This window comes from Centroberyx affinis, unplaced genomic scaffold (genome assembly GCF_046629955.1).
Source record: "Centroberyx affinis isolate AG114_WGS23_722 - 3 ecotype Tasmania unplaced genomic scaffold, CSIRO-AGI_Caff_v1 ptg003059l_1, whole genome shotgun sequence".
Taxonomy (NCBI): domain Eukaryota; kingdom Metazoa; phylum Chordata; class Actinopteri; order Beryciformes; family Berycidae; genus Centroberyx; species Centroberyx affinis.
In genome coordinates this window covers 55,001-77,664 of record NW_027281146.1, presented here as the reverse complement: position 1 = coordinate 77,664, position 22,664 = coordinate 55,001, and the positions used below count along the sequence as shown (strand labels likewise).

Genomic DNA, 22,664 nt, shown 5'->3' with positions numbered 1-22,664 from the left:
CACTGTAAAATCTCTTCCTTATAGACATGTGAGCTGCATCTAAAGCAGCAGGGAGGGGGAATAATGAAACCTGAGCAGCTACAGGAACAACAGGGAGCAACGCAGGTGGCTGTTATCACATTCAGTTTCACATTCACATATTTCTCCTACTCAGGTTATCTTGAGTGTAAAAGCAGTCAGTGATAACTTTGAAACTACATGAAGTTATGTCCAGTTTACTGAACTGGAGATAACTTCATGTACTGTTTCATTCTTTTTGCTCTTATTGCAACTTGCAAGACAGAATTACTACACACGCAAGTTCAAATAAACAACAGTAAGACTCATAAGACCAACTGACCAACTATTCTATTCTATTCTATCCTATTCTAGTTTTTGGAAGTGGCCCAAATTGGGCTCTTGCCAATATTTTTTTATCATTCTCTTCAAAACTTTGGACTCTAACTACTTCTACATAGTTTCAACTCGAGACTGCATTAAAACTGTTCAGCTATTTTAGGAAATGTGCGTATGCATTCTCCTCTTGATACTCTATCCTTTAAAGATTTTGAATTTTTATTCTTAATTTTCCCCATATAAAATGAATATGCAGAGAAGGAACAGCGGCATCTGGTGGTCAAATTGTAAACATCTTTAAATATTAACTGATGAATTCAACTTCTTAACCTTTTCAAGCTGAAGCAAGGACACTATCTGCTACTGCTCTCAACAAGCCCACGCATTTTCTGGGAAGTCAGTTCCACAGAACCTGAATGAATCAATTCAACATTTATGGTCAATTCACTCAACCTTACATAAGTCATCAACCAGCATTTAGAGGTACTTTGGTTCTGTATTTTCCTCTGATGTGATTTTCTTTTTTTAGATATGGTTTCTAATTTAATTTCTGGGATTATTTGCTGCATTTTTTCTCTCCATAATAGAGATAAAAACTTCAAGATCAAATTTCACTCTCACTCAATGGACTCTTGTAGCTCTATAACCGCTGGGAGGCGCACTGTCATTCCTCCGCTGGTCCTCCACTCCTCTCTCCTCTCCTCATCCAACATGGCGTCGCCCGGACCGGCTTCAGCCGCGGCATCACTGGGTGGGGCTTTGCCAGCAGTTGGGCATTTCCGCCCGGCTCGGGTTTCCTTCGCCTCGGCATTTAAATTGAGCTGCAGAACATCAGCTGCTGCTACATCCAGCTCTGCTCAGTGGGAGAAAACACCTCATCACACATATTCTCATTTTTTTGACTCGAAAACGACAGAAGTGTTGCTGCTGAAGTGAATAAGTTGGGGTTATTTTGTGGCCTGAAGTGCGGGAGCAGCTGAACAATAACGCTGGTTGCGTTGTGACAGCAGCTCGGTGCATCATTTTTGGGATTCCTCCGCTTGCTTTTGGACGAAATTCCGGCTGAATAGCGGTAACGTGATGTTGTGCGTGAGCAGAATGATTTAGGCTCGCCTCTGCAGTGTCTGATTTGTGAAATAGATTGGTTAAGCAAGCAAAACTCTTTTTGAATGCATTGTATTTTTGGCCCAGAGCTGCTAAGTGGCCTGGACAGACTTGGGAGAATCGATGGACTGAATGAGGAGGATGCGTTGGAAGGATCAATTTTGAATTTTGACAGATAGAAAAACAGCTTTCATTTGTAGACGTTATTGGAGATAAGTTATTCTTAAAATTGCCTTCAAAAGACTGACTGCTTTGACTTTGAATTTAACTGCAGGCTAAACCATTATCATCACCAACAACAACCACCACCCATACAGTCCAGCAGGACAGACTGACTCTGACTTTGGTCTTTATTTTGCCTGAGACGGTTGCGAGATAAAATAGCCTTCCGTTTTCAAGACACACTTTTCAAAAAGAGATTTTCGAAGATATACTTTTTAAGAGATTTTCTCATTTTCGAGAGACTTTCCAGTCAAAGTTACACCGGGGCAAATAACCATAGTCGGCTTACAGTATAGCTTCTGTATATTACATTTCATTTCATGTTGTGAAATTACAGCCAACTTAGAATTTCCCCCCACCATTTTTATTTTGGACCTTGTGGGGTTTGACAGTGCCTAGAGGTTTATGTATTAATGGTAGTTAGCAGTAGGCTAGTTTTAGAGCAATTATCAGATTTTTTCTGAACTTTTCAAGTCAAACTCATCTTGGTGAAAAATACTCTAAATATTAAGTGAGTAAGCCATTTATGTTTTGATTTTAAGGCAAACCTGAAGTTATTATGGTTTGAAATTAAGGTAGAGCCTAACTTTATCTAGATTTGACTTAAAATAGACCCATTATTATTTGAATTTGCGTTTAAGGTTATTAGTTTGGTATCAGATTAAAATATTTCATTTTCAAGAGACAAAGACAGAAAGACTAAACATAATGCAGTAGTGTCCAGTACTGCTCTTAAGGTCGACCTAACACTATTAGAGATTGGAGGAAACACAAATAATAATCACAATAATCTATATTAGACCTCAACTCTGTATCCATAGAGTTGACCTTTTAGACTTGTATCCAATCCATCAGCAGGAAAAACAATTTGCAAAAATAAACCTATTACAACAGACTAGTATTGATCAAAAGCAGATAAAGCTGCCACAAGTATCCAGTTGATCAACAAACAGCAGTTTTTGATCAGTTACACATATCGGAGGCCAGACTAGCAGACGACTTTCCAGATCAGCCACCAGCAGCCATGTTCAGCTGGCTAGGAACCGACGACCGGAGGAAGAAGGAGCCAGAAGTCTTCCAGACGGTCAGCGATGGCCTGAAGAAACTCTACAAAACCAAACTGCTGCCGCTGGAGGAGAGCTACAAGTTCCATGAGTTCCACTCCCCGGCGCTGGAGGACGCCGACTTCGACAACAAGCCCATGGTGCTACTGGTGGGGCAGTACTCCACTGGCAAGACCAGCTTCATACGGTGAGAAAGGGGCACACACACTCATACACACACACACTCATACACACACACACTCATACACACACACACAGGCTTACTGGCTTCATATGGGAAGGAGAATCACACACACAGACACATAGATAAGGAGCAAGGCAAGCACATCAGTCTGCATGCACACTTAGTGAGGTAGACAGGCACACACACACACACACACACACACACAGAGACACACACACACACACACACAAGGGCGAGACCGTTAGAAAGAGAGACAGACAGACACAGAGGGAGATAGAGAGAGACAGGTTGACACACCCGAACAGACGTTTTCCTCTCTCAGCCTCAGCAGTAAAGTAGTTTGACAGCAAGAGAAAAGAAGAGGAATAGACTATCCTAAAATAGAATAGACTAGAACAGAACAAAACTGAACTGGGATAGAATAGAGTGGAATAGAATACAATAAATCAGGATAGAATAATACAGAATGGAAGAGAACAAGTAGAGGATTAAGGATAGAAAACTAAAATAAAATGGAGTTTGCATGTCTATCTTGTCATGAGTGGGCACTATAGTCCTTGAATAGCATAACACACGCACATGCATGCGCGCACACACACACACACACACAAACACACACACACACAAACACAGCCCAGCTGCCATATATCAGGAGCCACACCTCTGCAAGCTTTATTGAGCCCATAAAAAAGTTTACATGACAGCCAGCACATCAACACACACATACACACTTAATGCATACGGAGGCAGCACTACCTGGCACTGCAGCCTTCTCTGACAATGTGTGTCTTTGTGTGTGTGTGTGTGTGTATGCACATGCCTTAGTTTGGAGCATTTTTCTTTTTCAGCCTGGGACCCGAGCAAAATAAATGTATTCTCTCCCCCTGGGACTAAAACATTTTTTTTGTTTCATGTGGGAAGCCACCAGAAACCGGCCTGTGACCCGTCCTGGATCCAGAGCCAGAGTTTTAAATCCCAGCCTCAAGACAGCTTGAGGTTCTAGTTAAGAATTGGATAAAAAAGCAGCGGATGTAAAGCACTGGCTTTAGTGGCACTTAGTGTAATAACCATAGCAACCATTATGACCATCTGTCTAACTGTCAAATGGTTAATAATAAGTTTCCAGACAGACCTTGAGTCCCTCCCCCCCCTCGAGTTACAGACAGACGGGCAGGCAGATGGAGTGACAGACAGGTACAGAGTGGACGTAGGAGCCCGACGTCTGACCTCCCGCAGAGCCGTCGGGCCCCGGGGTGCAGGAAGTCTTGGGGACCCTGTCGCACCATAACAAGCCCCTCTTAGCTCCAGGCCAAGGCAGTTTTAGGTGAAATTCATCACACACCTTACATGTCTTAGTGAGCATTTTCCATTCAGCTAACACTGGAGGAAGAGTCGTTCTGTTCTTGACCTACACCCATTTTTCCACAAACCTACACATCTTGTCCTATAGAGACTCTTCAATAATTCACCCCATGAGGAAGAAAATGTCTAAACAGTTGTGTTTTTTTCTTGCATTAACTGGATAGAACAGCTCCCATTATTCGCCATTTTGTGACAGCCATTGGTAAACATTCATTTAAATGGCACCGGATCTGATTTCTGTCTAGTAACCTAAAGAAACTTTTTCTCCTTGGCTTTCATTTCTTCAACTAACAATTCTCTGTTATACATACATTTTCTAGGGACACAGGAGGTTTTGTTGCATGTATCGTATGGGTGCTGTACTCCTTACAGTCTGCTTGTAATGTTTGTTATGTAGGAATTTCAGCTTAGTCCACTGTTGCACTCATTGTAAGTCACTTTAGATGAGCTAAATGCCTAAAAACATTAATCTGATGCTATCTATCTATTTCTATGTCGATTGTATTATTGTCTCTAACACTTCTTCTCTTCTCAGCTGCTTTTTGTAAGTCATTCCAGATAAGAGTGAGGGATAAACTCCTAAAATGTAATTGTAACCATAATTCACTGGCAAAATGGTTCGAAATGTGAAAGTAACCCTTATGCTATAGAGTTTTGTCAGAGCTTGGGTATTTCTGGCGTGTGTGTGTATGTGTTTGAGAGAGAGAGAGATATTAGCAGCTAGGTGTTGGGCCTCTTTTGAACTGCATGGCTACTGCTAATGGCTTGCCTCTCTGACACACACACACACACACACACACACACACAGCATTGTAGGTAATTAGCGGGTTAGGTCTTTGAAAGCTAGAGAGATGCTGAAAGTGCATGCTGTTAGTGACTTCCTGTTGTAAGACAAGACGGTACACAGACATCCCTGTTATATCTCTCTCTCTCTCTCTCTCTCTCTCTCTCTCTCTCTCTCTCTCTCTCTCTCTCTCTCTCTCTCTCTCTCTCTCTCTCTCTCTCTCTCTCTCTCCTGACTCCTCGCACCACCAACATTGTAACAGTGAGATGCAGAATGTACAAACTGCTGAGTAACCCTCGGTCAGAACTGCTGCAGCCACAGATTCACTTTCAGTTTCTCCAGCAGTGATTCAGGGAGCAGTCAGTGCAGTTTCTTTCGGGTGTTGCTGAACAGTCACTAGGCTTGTTAGTTTCATACCTAAACTAGATATAAGGGTGGGGCATTTTCAACTCTAAGTTTAAATGTAAATTGTTATTAGTTTGAATGTAAGAAGAAGTTAAGAAGAAAATATATAATAATATTTTTAACAGAGGAGGTTCTGAAGCAGATCTAGATCATGGATCAGATGATGAAATGAAACCACAGAAATGTCTTTTAATTTAAAATCATTCAAAAAAGTGTATTTTCTTTGGTAAACAGTAGTTCACATAGAAACAGATGTAAAGAACTGAGTTAAAATTTATTTTAACAACCAGATTTAGTTTCAGTAGAGAACACAGTGTATTTAGTGTCAGTAGATCAGATGTAGATCTGCTTGAGTACACTTGCATTTGGCAATCTATTGAAAAACAAAGATGACATTGCTTCCAGGTAGGGGAAGGGCTGTTTGTGGTCAACTTTGTTTTACTGTGTATTGAGCTGAATTAGACGAGTCATAAAATGAAAACAAATATTAGTCAGGGAAATGAAAGGAAGAGAAAACAGCTACATGGACGGACAGAGAGACATATGCTGACGGAGGGTAATACGGCCTCTCCACCTGGGTGTGGTTATTCAGAGGACAGTCTCTGTAATGTGATCTGACCATGTCTTCATTTTTAGGGCTCATTTTGTCTACTCTCCTTTTTGGTCTCTCTGTTTTCTTTTCACGCAGCACTTTGAGATGCTAAAAAACCAAATCATCAAATATAGTTTTTGTTCTCGGTGACAGGATGCCTCTGCTCGCCTCACTAGTGATGTTAATGTGATGAAATGGTAAACAGCTATGATGACGTTTCTCACCGGGGAGCTACACTCTTCCATCCCCTCTGCTCATGATTTGATTTTAAAGACGCTTCAACGCTTCAAACCTCATAAACTGCAGCTTTAAGGTTGTGGGTTTGCTTCCCGTCGATGAAGCCAGTGTAATGAATGTTGAATTTTAACATAGTCCTCACTGGTGGGGCATGAACCATCAAACTGCATAGAATGTGATAAATGAACTGGTGTGTAGGCGAGCTGGCTTTACTGTTTCCTTTCTTCTCCCATCATCCTGCGTGACAAGCGCACCCTTCGAATTTGCAATGAGGACTTGCTGAGAGCTTAGTCGACATTGATTTTATGACAAAAAAGTTAGAAATGAATCCAGACACCCAAAACGATGAAGGATAGTCCTTTGCAACAACAGGCGGGTGCAAGAAACACTTTTGATTGCCAGAGCGTCTCATGTTGCTTTGGATACAGTGGGAATAGAGAGAATAGACATAAAGAAAAGCTAGCATAAGAACCAAATGCTGCAGTATGGCTTGTGTCAGAATGATGGTCTAACACTATAGGATGGTCATGCACACACACTACAAACATGAGCAGGCATACTTATCAGTTTGTGTATATGTATTGCACAAATCCCATCCATAGACACAAATACACACACTATACTCAGATAAACACACACACATGCTTGCAGAAACACATGGCTGTGCATATGGATTGCACAACAGAAAGATGTACACCACACAGACACGTGTGCAGCGAGATGGCTCTACCAGGCACTGCTGGCTCCTTTGACAAGGTGTGTGTGTGTGTCTGTGTGTGTGTGTAGGAGTGTGTGTGCGGAGAAGATGTATAGGAGAATTAACCTCACATCTGGTAGTAGTTTAAACGCATACACATACCACACTCACACTTAAAATTTATAGGCTTTTTAGCTGTAAATCTCTTGCCTATTTTTTTTTTTTTTATGTTCTGTGTTTCACATTCAACATTGTTGGCATTCTAAAGACTACACACACACACACACACTAATCTTTATTTATAACATATGTGATGTCACTGAATTAACAGCTGAAGATTTAACCTTTTACTCTTAAAACAGATGAGTTAAAATTAAAGCAAGATGTATCGTCCCATGGTTGCGTTTAAGTCAACTTTATTGTCATAGAACAGTAAAATTGGGAGTTTGCTCAGGTGAATAGAGAGACAGCGATAAAACTGTCACATGTAAGGCTTTAGTTGCAGTAAGCAACTCAATGTCGAAACAGTGTCACTGGCAAAGTTTATATTATGACAAAGTTTATTTTATGTTGGATTCAAGATATTTTTTCACTCTGAAAATCATTGTCTCTTGATAGAAGGACTGACAGTGTGTGTCACCTAAACACTTGTATGTAAAGCCCTAAACAGACCTGTATTTTTGAGTTATGATTGGTTAATGAACTTCCATTAATGTAATTTTATATTGGATTTTCCCAGCATGCTGAAAGGGACTGAATGCACCATCAGTTCCTGCATACTGTACATAGTGATACTAATATCTTAAAAAGTCTTGTAATGTCTCCCTATGCTACATAACTCCCTCTACAGTGTTCTTCTGTGTCTCAGCTACCTGCCTGAGAAGGATTTTCACAGCATGCCAAAAGAGCCTGAATGCACCATTGATTTATCCTTGCACGCTATATCACTTATCAGTCTTGTTTAACGGTATGTGATTCTATCTCACCTACAGCTACCTGTTGGAGCAGGATTTTCCTGGCATGCGGATCGGTCCTGAACCCACCACAGATTCCTTCATAGCGGTGATGCACGGCGACACAGAAGGCATCATCCCCGGCAACGCTTTGGTGGTTGACCCCAAGAAGCCCTTCAGAAAGCTAAACGCATTCGGAAACGCCTTCCTCAACAGGTAATCACACACACACACACACACAAACACACACACACACAGTTCTGGGGGAAACGCTTGAATGCAGTGATAGCAGATGCACACGATGGGATGATTGCTATCTGTGGAGTTATGTGTGTACCAAAGTGAAGTATGTGAACATAAAGGGAGAGAAAGCGAGGGGTGGAGAGGGAGAGAGAGAGAGAGAGAGAGAGAGAGAGAGACAGAGAGAGAGGGAGGAAAAGGAAGAGAGTGGGGAAGAAAGAAAGCGAGGGAGAGTGAGAGAGCACAAGAGAGAATCCACACCATAGCTCTACATTCCTGTGTGATTGAATTTCCCTCCGCTCACTGGTCAGGCTTTCCTCTGTTTAATGGCCCTATGTGTGTCTCAATCATTCGCACACACACACACACACACACATACACACACACACACACACACACACACACACGTACACACACACGTACACGCACACACACAGTCAGTCATCTTTGCAGAGTCATCCTTCTGGAGAACAGAAACTAATAAAACTCTTCTTAGTTGCTCTCGCTGCAGTGTCCTTGCTGTGATGGCCCACCGCTGCTGAGAGGATACAGAAGAAACATTGATTATCTATGGTGGTGGGGGGTGGAGTTGGGGGAGGTGGGGGGTGGAGGTGGGGGGTGCAGTGAGGACAGCTAACCTGTTAGTATTTATACAGCTGGAGAAAGTAGAGGGAGAGCAGGAGAGAGGAGGACGAGGAGACAGGGAGAGGGAGAGGGAAAAGGGAGACAGAGGTCTGGCGTGGGAAGATGTTTGTTGTTAAAACTTTTTGCACTTCTGTCCTGCTTCCTTTATCTCTCCTCTCCTAGTCTGCACTCCTCTCATTTCCTCTTCGCTCTCATCTTTCCTCTTCCCTCTCTCTCCTCTCATTTCCTCTCCTCCTCCCTTCCCTCTCTCCCCTCTCTCCTCTCCTTTCATCTCCTCTCTCCTCCTCTTCTTCTCGTCTCTTCTTTTTTCTTCTCCTTAAAAACCCACTGGATCTGTGATACTATCCATTTCCTGTGTGTGTGTGCGTGTGTGTGCTTGTGTGTGTGTGTGTGTGTGTGTGTGTGTGTGTTTGTGTGTGTGTGTGAGTGTGTGTGTGCGCGTGTGTGTGTGTGCGTGTGTGTGTGTGTGTGTGTGTGTGTGTGCGTGTGTGTGTGTGCGTGTGTTTAGGTTTGTGTGCGCCCAGCTGCCTAACCCAGTGTTGGAAAGCATCAGTGTGATTGACACACCAGGGATTCTATCAGGAGAGAAACAGAGAATCAGTCGAGGTAAGACACACACACACTACAAACATACTGTACATACACACACATACACACACACACACATGTTATTTTTTGCCTTCCTGTATTGTTGATATTGTGTGTGTATGTAAGTTCAGTGTATCAGTGTTCATTCAGTGTATCCATTCAGCTGCGTCTCCCCTAGTCACACTGAACTCTGAACTACAATGTCAGCATTCCCTTTGGACGTGTGTGTGTGTGTGTGTGTGTGTGTGTGTGTGTTGTTTTAGCTATCAGGAGGATTATGCTTCTTTCTTTTCAGAGAAGAGGAAGCAGTGAGAAAAAGATGAGCTTTGGAATACACACACGTGCACACACACATTCACATTCTCTCACAATTCAACATTAACGCTGTACACAGTTTGTTTTGCACTGAACACACAGTAATGTAAACACATGACATAAACAATGATAAGGCACACTTGACCTCTCGTGAATTGAACTCGCAATAAGATGTCAACAAACAGGGATGCACATTTTTATTCCCAAGTCAGTCCATAAACGCATCCAAGGGACTGTCAGGTTTTCCATTGTTTCCAATTCATTTTCTACTGAGGTTTATATTGGTGTGACCACAGTAGCACTTTTGATTTTTCCAAAAAAATATGACCTTAGAGATTTGTGAGTTGAGTGTTCACTAACTCAGACTGAACGGTCCTAAGGAAAGGGAATAACAAAACTGAATGCTGAAATTCAGTGGTATTCCCCCATGCATACTTTGTGGTCTACCTCCCAATGGTTTTAATGCTGCAACATTAAAAACTAATATGCAGCAACTTTGTGTCATCCACATATTTCAAACCACATTTTGGAGGCGCCCCAGCATCACTGGAGACACATGAAGCGTTTATTGTGCTGCTGACCACATATTCTCATGTTTTTCTGAAAGGCCAAGGTAGCAGAGAAAAACATACTTCAGTTGTTGTGATCGTGTTGGAAAAATAAACAGATTTGTCCATAAACTGATTGTAACAAAGGTATGAGAGGAATGTTGAGGGTGTCTCTAGCTGTGATGCTTGCGCTTTCATTTCTCAACGTGAAACACAGACGTATTATCAGATGTAGCAATTGTTGACGTCCTATAAAGTCTAGTATGATCAGATAAATGGAGATAGCAAAATATAAAGAGCTACTGGCCAAGGAGCAAATTAAATTGAATTTGAATGGAGTGGGGTAGTGTGATCACACAGCTATTTATATAAATCCAAAAATAAATTGTCAAAAAAGTTATATCACTCTTAATTGTATTTTCTATCTACATCTTGAACTAAGTGAACTGAAAGTGGATCAACCCCAGTCCCTGGTGGTGAAGTATGAAGAGAAGTTTAGGTGGGAAAGGCTTTTTTAGACTGCTTTCTTAAAGGTTGATATGTGTGTGTGACGGTTGGCATTCCCAAAGCTAAATGCCAGCATTGCCATGTCAACCGCTAAGGTTAACAAAAGAGCTGAGGTAGTTAAAGGCAGCCATATTTCTCACTCTCTCTCCCTCGTCCACTCTCTCTTTCTTTCTCTGTCTGTCTCTGAATTCCTCTCTGCTCTTCTCTGTGTGTGTCTATCGTTCTCTCTCCCTTTCGGCTTGTCTTTCTGTTATACCAGCAATCATAACAATGCTAATTTTGCGTTCTGTGTTTGTTTCTTATGCCAACTAAAGCCCGCATTGATTGTGTCTCTTTTGCCAAAGCTCTATTGACGTTGATAATATTAACTGTCACAACAGAGAGGCATTGAACGCACCTGGCAGTATCAGGATGGAGGTGTGATGTAGGTAACCATCTGGAGAAATAATGAGCATGCTCATTTTGTTTATTTATTAGTGGAGGTGGTAGTATTTGTGTTTGATTCCAATGCAAAACATTGAATCTCTCTTGTAATGACCATTTTATCAATATCAGCAGATAAGTACAAGGAGCCAGCAGGGCCTGATTGCATTAAGAGCAGATCCTGGTTCATGGAAATAATTATTGCTTGATTGTATTCATCTGCTGACATAGAATTGATCTGCACTCCTCCACTCAAAGCTGCTTTTGATTTTGTGATTCTGTGTCACTTAAGGCCATGATACACAGGCAGCATTGTAAGGTGATGATTAATAACGGTGACCAATCACCATTTTTTCACAATATTATTGTTCCACTCTATAATTGAAATAGATTTTTCCCACTTGCCAATCCCCATTCCTGCTCAAGGCAATATTTTCCACCTCCATTGTCTCTAGGAAGTTGTGCATGTATCATTTTTTGAGAATATAGCATAAAGAACAAGTCCTGTCATGGAGTCCAACACATTGCTTCATAACAGGGTGTTCCACTCTCTCGGGACGTGGGCTTTCTTCAGAACTCAAACGCTGAAAAGTGTTTGTCATGAGAAGGTTATTAAGTCCAGCCAACTGAGAAACAACTGAGAATGAGCGCTTTATCATTACCAGCTGAATTGCAGTTTTCGTTAACATTTTGAACTGGTTAAATTGAAAGTGAACTGACCCATAACAGCCCTGCCCCATAATCCGTTTGGCAGGTCAAAGTGTCCTGTGAGTGTGTTGTCAGACCAAATAAACAACACAGTGTAGTATGACCCTACCATCGTCTGCTCGGATATAAAAAAAATACAGGCGAAACTGAACCTCTACTGGGTCAGCACAGCTGTGTTTTCTCTAGGGACAGAGAGCGTGTGTGTGTGTGTTTTTTTTGTTTGTTTTTGTTTGTGTATATATTTTCATTCTCTGTTCATCGTGTTCTACGTGTTTATTGTGTGGTTTTGTATGTATGTATTTGTGTATTTCATGTCTATGTTCATGTGTTTTCTTTCTTTCTTTCTGTGTGTTTATCATTCTTTGTGTTTTCATCTTTTTCTGTTCTTATGCCCATGTGTCTGTATTTATGTATTTGTGTGTATTGTGTGTGTGTGTGCGTGCCCAGATACGGCAGAGGAGTTTTCAGGCTATAGCTGTCTACATAGATGTCCTTATGGAGGTATTGTGGATTAAAAATCTGGGCATCTGTCGGCTGCAAAAAGGCAAAATAAAGTGATATCTTGAGTGTTATTTTTCTTCACCAGACACTTTTCACATGGTTGGGGAAAAGTTTATGCATTTGTCCATATAAGTTTACCTCGTTAGCTAGCTATTTTGAATTTTTGCTAAAGATGTGAGCAAAGCATTGATGGAAAAATTCATGAACAAATTGAGTCAGGATGGTTGAGCGGTCGTAGTTTCTGCGTTCAGGTCTCAGTTATGGGTTTGAATTCCCCCTTAAAAAATGTATAAAGTTTTTTCCACACCATGTAAAAAGTGCATCGTGTAGAAGAATAATCCACTAAAATTCAAAATATCAAGGTATCTGTCTCACTTAACCCTCTGTAGCTTTGGCCAAGCAGCAGTGTGCTCCCTCTCCCCTCTCAGCTGTTCATGCTTGACCTCCAGACAGAGTAGATGTTCACATTTTACACACTTACTGCTACTACTGCTGAACTGTTGCTCCATCCCCATGAGGAATTATCCATGAGAAAATCCAGTTGGAATAATTACTGCCGCCATCTGTAGTACTTGCAGGTTGGTGCCCATGAATTTTGGTGAACTGCAGTGAATTTTGAATGGGCTTCATGAGTCCAGAGGTGACGAATGAAAATCACAGGGTTTCTTGAAACATACATGCATAGCCTTTGTTGCATGTGTTACACGTTCAAGATTTTCCAAATAGTTCCTCTACTGGGAGGAGCAGCAATGCAGCACTAGTAGCAATAGCAACTGTTGTAAAGCAAGTAAAAGTGGGATTCTTATGACGGCTATATGCTAGCCTGGTTGAATCAACCAACACAGTATTTTTCTGGGTTTGGGCCCAGATTTAGATCATAGAAATTTTAAAATGTGTCTCTAATTTAGTATTAAAATCATTTGTTATGTTATGTTGCCAGTGGTTTCTAGGCTGAATAAAAAGTGAGAACCTGAGAAAAACAGGGTACATTTTCTTATGCAAAAACCTGTGAAATTAGTTTTGACTCGGTAGGGGAAAAATATTTGACAAGTGTCGCTCTCCAGAGAATCAGTGTGAAAATCACTTCATTAACATACAACTGCCACCCACTACCAACTGACAGCGAATGCCTCCTGGTTGCCATCCCATAATAATTACCACTATAACCAGTTTACTACTGACTTTGCCTCTGTGTCTGTCTCTTTCTTTCTCCCTCTCTCATATATCCCTCGGTATTGGTTGGAAACTTTAACTCGCTAATCCCTCCATCCCTCCATCCCTCCATTGTTCTTTGTTCTCCTCTCATATCCTGTGGAATTTCTCCAGGTAAGACTGAATTGTGTCCTTGAGCGGGACAGAAAGTCAATCAAGGACTCCTGCCCGCAGATTCAAATTCATTCATTCATTCATTCATTCATTCATTCTTAACCTTTATTTACTGTAAACCTTCTCCCGCACATATATTTGCCTAAACTACCAAAACAGCCAAACATTTTGAAAGACCAAGCGTTTTTTATAACAGTACATCAAACACAGGAGATACACAGTTAAATGATGTCTTCTATGTATGAACACAAACTTGGAGTAAAATATTCTACTCCTATCGGCATAAAGACTCCTATTTAATCATTTATACCATAATACATTTTCTAACAGCATACAGTAGTAGTGTAGCATGTTTTGATGCTTGTGCAAGCTTTTTTTTTCACCAGACATTCATTGTTGACAAGAATTTATCCGTTAAAATATGAACTGCAGCTTTGGGACCATTAGATATATTACAGTGTCCAGGGAAATCTCATACTCGCATCACATCATACTGGGGCTCTCTGTCATCGGTTGGCCTTCAACAAAATTGAAACACAAGCATCGCAGCATTGTGATACTGGTTAAAATAATATATGTTGTTATACTTCACATCCTAAGGGATATCTGATTTCAAAATCTATGAACATCCAAAGCAAGTTTGTAAAATTAAATGCGACAGGTACAGAAGATTATATTTTTAACTCATTGTGATCCAGATCTTATCTTCTCATGGCTTTATTTTTTTTTTTCACACCCGTGAGAAAAAAAAATCTTTACTACAAAAGGTTAACAATCATTCTATGGTTGTTATTCCCTGTTTAGATAGCCAGGAGAAATAATTAAATATCTGGTTTTTTTTCTGTTCCTACAGTATGTAAATGCAGTTTTAGTACTTTTTGCAAGTCACTTGTTTTGGATCTTGGCAGTACCTTCTCCCTTTGTAAATAGACATTCTTTTTTGACAACATGATTTATTACATTTCATTACATAAGTATTTGGACAGTAACACTTATCAAGTCTCATCGTCACACCCATCAGTCATCTAGAAGTCTTTGCACATTGTGCATTTTTTGACTAGATACTGAAAATGACTAGTTCATTGGGTATAATGAGTCTAAATACTTGTGGCAGTCTGAAATGGTTGAGACCATGAAGAAAAACACTGTGATTCTTTAACTGTTCATGTGTAGAGCTGAAAATAAAATGGCTAAAATGGCAATGTTTTATTGTCCAAATACTGACTGAGCTTGTGGTATGTGCCCTTGTAAAAAAAACCAAAAAAAAACCCAAAAACCACTTGGTTTGGATCTTGGCAACCATCGTGCTTTGTAAACAGGCATTCTTTTCTCTCAACATGTTGTAATATGGGCGTCCTTCTTATTGCCTCCCCTATTGACCTGGAGACATTGTAATAGTTTCCTCGTGGGGGTATTACAACATCAGGGTTTAGGTTCATGGTTCAGTTCTCTGGATTCTGGCTTTGGAAGAAAGTTGATCATGATTATAAAAATCGATCGACTGACCTATTCCATAAACGTAGCATACAGTGTGTGAATTTATAAATTGAGTTCTATTAAACTTTAAGAACAGCAATGAAATTCATTATTGCTCCTAATAATCCAAATGCCTTTCTTCTCCCTGGTATTTTGGTGAAGTAATGAGGGATGAAGGGAAACACAAATGAGAATTAATCTTTATTTCCTTTACATTCTGTCTTTATCTCAATTTCACCTCCCAACATCTCCACTCCCACCTTTGATTTCACACCCTAACCCCTTCTTTCAATCCTCTCCTTCGCCCTCTCTCTTGTCTTCCTCCCTTTTACACACACTATTCATTCTTCTCCACTCTCCTCTCCTCTCCTCTCCTCTCCTCCTCTCTTCTCTCAGGCTATGACTTTGCAGCTGTGTTGGAGTGGTTTGCGGAGCGAGTGGATCGGATCATATTGTTGTTTGACGCCCACAAACTGGACATCTCAGACGAGTTCTCCGACGTGATCAAGGCCCTGAAAAACCACGAAGACAAGATCAGGTGCTCTAAGAATGCTTGACTTGGAACACACAGTCATCACCAAATCCTTCATACAAGCTGCATGACACAAACACGAATACAATAGTGTAGAGTGTGACAAAATGTGAGCTGTAAACAACCTAAAGCAGTAGCACCTTTTTTTTTTCTCTCCACAGGTTTTTATGGTTTCAGAGCTTAAGTGGTACACAAGCATTGGGAATACTAATGTCAACATCAACTTTATTCTATTCTGTTCTGTTGTTTTCTTCAGGGTCGTGCTGAACAAGGCAGACCAGATAGAGACCCAGCAGTTGATGAGAGTGTATGGCGCTCTGATGTGGTCGCTGGGGAAGATAGTTAACACTCCTGAGGTAAACTGCCATACTGGCTTAAATGGTCGAAAAAGGGGGAAAAAGTTAACATACAGACCTGCTTAATGACTGGTTGGGTGAATGAGTTACTGAGTTTGTTTACTGGCTGGCTGACTGGCTATTTAGTCTGTTTTGTTTTGGTCCCACCCTCTGTTGATCCCCTCTCTCTGTCTCCCTCTCCCTCTCCGTCAGGTGATCCGTGTGTACATCGGCTCGTTCTGGTCTCACCCGCTGTTGATCCCGGACAACAGGAAGCTGTTTGAAGCGGAGGAACAGGACTTATTCAAGGACATTCAGTCTTTACCGAGGAACGCAGCGCTGAGGAAGCTCAACGATCTGATCAAGAGGGCGCGACTAGCCAAGGTAAAGCAGACAATACACACACACACACACACACACACAGCCGCTGATAGAGACTTTGGGCATTGAGGTCATTCTGCAGGGCTGCCAGCTCCCAGGGAGTTCTTGGAGTGAGATTTGTGAGCGGGGAGAGGGCGGGGTACAATTCCACAAAGTCAAGAGGTCTATCGTAACTAGGACATTTTGTTACAAGTGCACTAAACCGAAATTGGTTGTTTAACTTTTTTTTTGTGGAAAAAAACAAATTATGGGCAATTAAAACATACAGCACAGGACACAAAGGAAGAATGACATTTGTTATTTAAAGTAAATAACTCACTGCACATTTCCTGTCACCCTCCTTAGAAACTTGGGTTGTGTGTGTGTGTGTGTGTGTGTGTGTGTGCGTGCAGTAACTTTTTCATATTTCTCATATGTTTTACTCTTTTAATAGGGGTGTGTTTTGTCACTGCAATTTGAAGGGATTCCTCATCAGTCTTCACTTAAATTAGTCTGTGCATCTGTATTTGGCAGAATATTGATGATTCTATGTGTAAATTGCTTTATATAGAAATATACAATGACACTTTTCTGCATCATAGTTGTTACTATTGATGCATTACATCCCTAATGTGTGTTTTCCATAAATTCAACATAAATTGTATATCTTTAAATCAAAAAACAACATTTTAAAATTATGCAAATGTTATTGAATACTCTGGAGTTTTTGAATGAATCTTCATCCATTACGTTTCTAATTGTGGTTGCGATGTTTGCGTTTCTTTACACAGCCATAGTTGCTTTGCTCATCCCTGCAGGCCCACACTGACATGAGGCTGGAGGATGACTTGGCTGGTGTGTTGACAGCATTGCCTTTCATGCCTCTGATGACCGGTTTCTCTGTGGCCAGTGGCACTGTTTGTTCCTTCATCGATGCGCTCATGCTTCCCTTCTCCTTCATCATGTCCGCCTCTTTGCGGAAGGCCTCCCTCTTCTTCTGTATCTCTGCCTTTTCTCTGTGGAAGCTTTCCCTTTCCTCACAGATTTTTTCACTTTCGATGTTGAAGGCCTTCCTCTTCATCCGTTGTGCCACAATTTCTTTATGGATGATCTCTCTCTTTCGCCATGTTGTCCCTCTCCAACTCAAAGGCTTTTCTCACTGCGATCATGTCGTCAGCTTCTCTTTGAAAGGCCTCTCTTTCTTTGATCACTCTGTGCCTTTCCGTTTCCAGGTCCCTCTTCATCTTGCTGACCTGTGCCTCAAGAGATGAACTCCTCTTCAATACTTCCTCTGCAGAGTATTTTTCTTCTTCCTTCATCTTGTCCTCCAGCTTTTGTCTCTTCTGGCGAGCTTCTCTGTCTCAAGTGCCAGCACCTTTTCATCTCTGCAGATGCGGCTGCGACACAGAGACTGGCTCTCTTTCTCCCTGGTGGTCTGAAGCTGGAGCGCGTGGTGTTCTTTCACTTTCTAGAACAAAAAGGAAATATTTTTTGATGGATCATATAGTGGGAAATCTGTATGTTGCAACTCATTCATAGATCTCCTATGCCATAATGTGACACAGAGCCATATCCTCTTTCTCTTAGTCTAGCCTCTCCCTCTTCTCTACCTCTTTATTCTCCTGGAGCCATTCCTCCCGTGAGAGGAGATCATCAGTGTCGTTGGCCAGAGCGATCTTCTCTTTCTCGAGCCGTTTGATTTTTTGCGTCAGCTTCTTCATCTTTCTTTTCAGTGCATCTGTCTTCATCTGGAAGCACAAAAACACACCAACACACCAACAGGTGTACAACACACATCACACTGTATACACTGGTCCCTCTGATTGGTTCTCCAAACGCCCTATTTCCCAGCAGTCCTAGGGGGCTGTAAGACAGGTGTAGAGGTGTAGGAGTCAGAGCAGGTGTTGGTTTCTCTCATTTGTTAGTCTTTGCTCCCACCGCTGATTTTCCGGTTTCTTTGTCATCATGGCCCAATCACATCCCTGAGGGTTGAATGTAGGTTTTTATGGTAACACTTTATTTGGGTAGTCCAATGTTGATACTCAACCAACTATCAGGTGACAAAAATAGATGTTCAACAAAGTGTCACTTGCCTATTTGCTGCATCTCTACAGACCCAAACCTTAAGATTAACCCTAACCCAGACACTGAATATCTTTAGACCACTTTTCACACTATTATATCACCTGAAACTCACTAGACTTCTTAGTGACTCACTATAGTCACAAAATTTTGATGTATTATTTTTAGCTATGGCATTCATTTTGAGTCTAAATAATCATACTAATACCGGTATTTGGTAGTGAAACCTTTGGATTGTCGACACAGGTGTGTGTGTGTGTGTGTGTGTGTGTGTTTCCTATTCACTTTTACCCCATCATCCCTTCACCTTCCCACCCCATCCAGCTGTTAACCTTGGCAGAGCAGACCGTCCCTGCCATACAACCAATAGAATACAAATGAGGTTGTCCTTCTCCGAGTGAATTATTTCCTGTTTCCTGTTTGGACAGGAAGTGAGTGATGAGAGGAGAGAGTCAGCTTCCTGTCTTAGTTCCAGGAAACACTGAGGAAGAACACATGCACATGCACACGCACACACACACACACACAAGCACACACACAAATTTCTCATTAAGATGAGTGTTGAGCACAGTTTTCCCATTTGACAGCTCAGAGGTCTTAGAGTGTGTGTGTGTGTGTGTGTGTGTGTGTGTGTGTTTGCATTGAGAATGAAAAAGAAATGTCATTGAAAGACGTTAATCTGCAAGGGATTTTATGTCGTTAAGGGAGTTGCCTTTCTTTTCATTCCCCAGAGTTCATGCTTGCGACAGCTTGCTGATGTTGATGTTACATTTCGCCATTAGCAGATGCGGTTACAGAAAGTAAATCACTTGTGAATCATTACAATAATCACAAGGAGCCAAGTGCAAAACAATTCTAAGGAACAATACACTACAATGCAAAGTGAGAGGGAAATTTGTTTAGTTCTTGAAATACCTCTCTTCATTGCGTACATCATTGTTTGCTGAAGAAAGAGCTGTGTTAAAAGATGGTTAACAAATACCTGTGTTTCTCTCCTCCTCTCAAAAGCTGACGGTCTCTTCTTTTGTCTCGTCTTTTGAAGTGAAATCCATATTACACTGCAGATGTGTCAACAGCAACAAAGACATCTCACTTTCTCAGTAGTTAAGCTTTAAAATGTCTAACTTTAGCTCATTGTCCCAATTATTAGGCTTTGGCTCACTGTTCAAATACTTAAAAGGATCAAATTTAACTTACTGTCTCAGTGAATTTCCACTGACTAATACAGTGTGTGCATCTTTGGCTTTATCTCCATGTGCAGGTCCATGCCTACATCATCAGCTCACTGAAGAAAGAGATGCCCTCCGTGTTTGGGAAGGATAACAAGAAAAAGGAGCTGATCGCCAGTCTGGGAGAGATCTACAGCCGCATAGAGAGAGAGCATCAGATATCACCTGGAGATTTCCCTAATCTGAAGAAGATGCAGGTAAACAGGAATGGAGCAGTAGTGGGAGGGAATATAGATAGATAGATAGATAGACAGATAGATAGATAGATAGATAGATAGTTAGATAGATAAGGATGAAGAAGGATAGAGGAAAAGAGGATCCCTCTTACCTCTTCCCCTCAATTTGCACTGTTATTAGCATGATCAAAAGAAATACAACAACATCACACAAATAGCAGTATTAATGAAATTATGTAAATATCAGTATCAATTAATCTTCATTTTGACATGATAGGAGAGTTATTCAGTGAGTGTCAGATGTGAGAACTAATCCAGCTGTGATGTGGTTGACTTGTCCTCTCTCTCTCTCTCTCTCTCTCTCTCTCTCTCTCTCTCTCTCTCTCTCGCCCCCCCTCTGCCTGTCCCAGGACCAACTCCAAGCTCAGGATCTCACCAAGTTCCAGCCTCTGAAACCCAAACTCCTGGAGTCAGTGGACGACATGCTGGCCAACGACATCGCCAGCTTGATGGTCCTGGTCCGCCAAGAGGAGACGCAGCGGCCCAACCCCGTGGTGAAGGGCGGCGCTTTCGACGGCACGCTGGACGGCCCGTTCGGCCACGGCTACGGCGAGGGGGCCGGCGAGGGCATCGACGAGGCCGAGTGGGTCGTGTCGCGCGACAAGCCGGCTTACGACGAGATTTTCTACACGCTGTCGCCCGTCAACGGGAAGGTGACGGGAGCCAACGCCAAGAAGGAGATGGTGAAGTCGAAACTGCCCAACACAGTGCTGGGAAAGATCTGGAAGCTGGCGGATATTGATAAGGATGGGATGCTTGACGATGAGGAGTTTGCCTTGGCCAATCACCTGATCAAGGTGAAGCTGGAGGGACATGAACTGCCACCGGATTTGCCGCCACACCTGGTGCCCCCCTCCAAGAGGAAAATACCTGAGTAAATGTAAGATTGAATACCCCTCCGCCCCCGAAAGTAGACCCCCACCCTTGAGAAAAATATCCCCTTTAAAAGTGGAATCTACCACAGTAGCATTATAGCAAAAAATGAAGATGAGAGAAATGAAGAAAATACCAGAACAGATAAATAGTTGACTCTCTTCCCAACAAGACAAATTCCCGCCGCCCAGCCCCTAAACCCAGAAAAATCTCTCTCTCTCTCTCTCTCTCTCTCTCTCTCTCTCTCTCTCTCTCTCTCTCACTCTCTCTCTCGCTCTCTCTCTCTCTCTCTCTCTCCCTCCCTCTCGCTCTCTCTCGCCCCCACACCCGCTTCCCCCTTTCAAAAGGAAAATACTACAATAGACTATAAAGTTAAATTCAAGTAAAAATCTGAATCTGAGTTAAATCTGATGGGTTTTTTTACAGAATTCCATAGGAGTTGGAACTGTTGATCTTCTGGTTAAATTTGGATTCAAATGTTCACATTTTCCACACAACATTTCCACAGTGCACCGGTGTGCAATGGCTTTTACGCAGGCAAAAAGCTGGTTCTAGTTGAATCCTGCCACTAATATACCAATATACCTAATAATATACCACTTTGAAAAGCTTTGCAAATACAGCCTATAGCTCACTGTCCTGTTTCTTATTCTTAAGGAGGAAATATAGGGGGATAGTGAGGGGTGTTGGGGGGTGGGGACAGTTGGTGGGGTAATCGATGAAGAAAAATAACCAAGAAACACTGGAACCCTAAACTGCTGGAAAGTGGGAGAGACACAAAAATGAAGAGAGGAGGAAGAGATGAGGAGATGGAAGTAGAGAAAGAGAAAATATAATGAAGGATCATCTTGGGAGAATTGGGATATAAAGGACCATATAAACAGGTTAACTATCATCCAGAATACTGTACTGAATTGATGAAACAGCTCCATGTTTGACTGCAGTATTCCACATTGCCTGCCAACGCCTTTCACAGCCCCTTTAGGTCCAAGTCATGGATTCATCTTTGTCTCCTGGCACCACTCTGCATTCTGACTTTTGTTTTCATGGCGCGATATTGAACAGTTGCAAAGATTTCCTGGTGGGCGGCATGGAAATGTAACAAACACACACAATAATGCAGAAAAGCACACACAAATGGACAAGATGAACACAATTCTGGTTTTGGGTTTGTAGCCAGATGTCAGATGAGAGACTGGAGCGCTTTGTAGTGACGATGACACCTCCGATTACCATAAAAAGAAAATGGTCAAATTCAGTTATTTACTTAATTGTTTTTTTAAGAGAGATGCTGATGATTATTATGAGTGGGATGGGGTGATATATTACATCACCATCATCTATAGATGGACACAGACAGGCCCTTTTGAAATGTATGAGGAAAAAGTTTCTGCTAAAGAGAAATTAATAAGGAAGAAATGATGAGCGAAGAGCGATGAATCTCTCTTTTCTGACTTTCAGTCAGTACAGAATATCATTAACATGTTTAGAGATACTGTGACTATAATATACAGATATAATATGGGTATTGTTTTGGACAAGTGAGTGTGCATTGGGACATTCTGACTATTAATGTATGGGAATATGAGTGTGAATGTTGAATGTGCAGACAGTCATGGTTCTATGTGGGCACATAACTATCATGAATATTGTATGTATACATTTGACCACATGTATTAGTGTTATTAGTTGTAACATGTATACGTATTGTTATGTTAACAAGTCTTAAGTATTATGTATGCTACTGAGTTGGGAGGATTCCAGTGGATTACATGACTGATTAATATTTGATTAATTGGT

General features: G+C 41.5%; 1 protein-coding gene across 1 annotated transcript in view; it reads left to right on the top strand.

Annotated features, from left to right (window-relative positions):
• The first annotated feature begins 1,213 nt into the window (after positions 1–1,213).
• The window catches only part of ehd3 (EH-domain containing 3), a 22,452-nt gene continuing 1,001 nt past the window's right edge, over positions 1,214–22,664 (top strand). Inside the window, exons 1-8 of the mRNA XM_071537505.1 lie at positions 1,214–2,913; positions 7,980–8,156; positions 9,334–9,431; positions 15,614–15,755; positions 16,006–16,105; positions 16,298–16,468; positions 19,788–19,952; positions 20,342–22,664. The exon at positions 20,342–22,664 is cut by the window's right edge and continues 1,001 nt beyond it. Of these exons, the coding sequence (XP_071393606.1) occupies positions 2,687–2,913; positions 7,980–8,156; positions 9,334–9,431; positions 15,614–15,755; positions 16,006–16,105; positions 16,298–16,468; positions 19,788–19,952; positions 20,342–20,869 (1,608 nt within the window). The 5' untranslated portion in view covers positions 1,214–2,686 and the 3' untranslated portion in view covers positions 20,870–22,664. The remainder of the gene's footprint in view (positions 2,914–7,979; positions 8,157–9,333; positions 9,432–15,613; positions 15,756–16,005; positions 16,106–16,297; positions 16,469–19,787; positions 19,953–20,341) is intronic.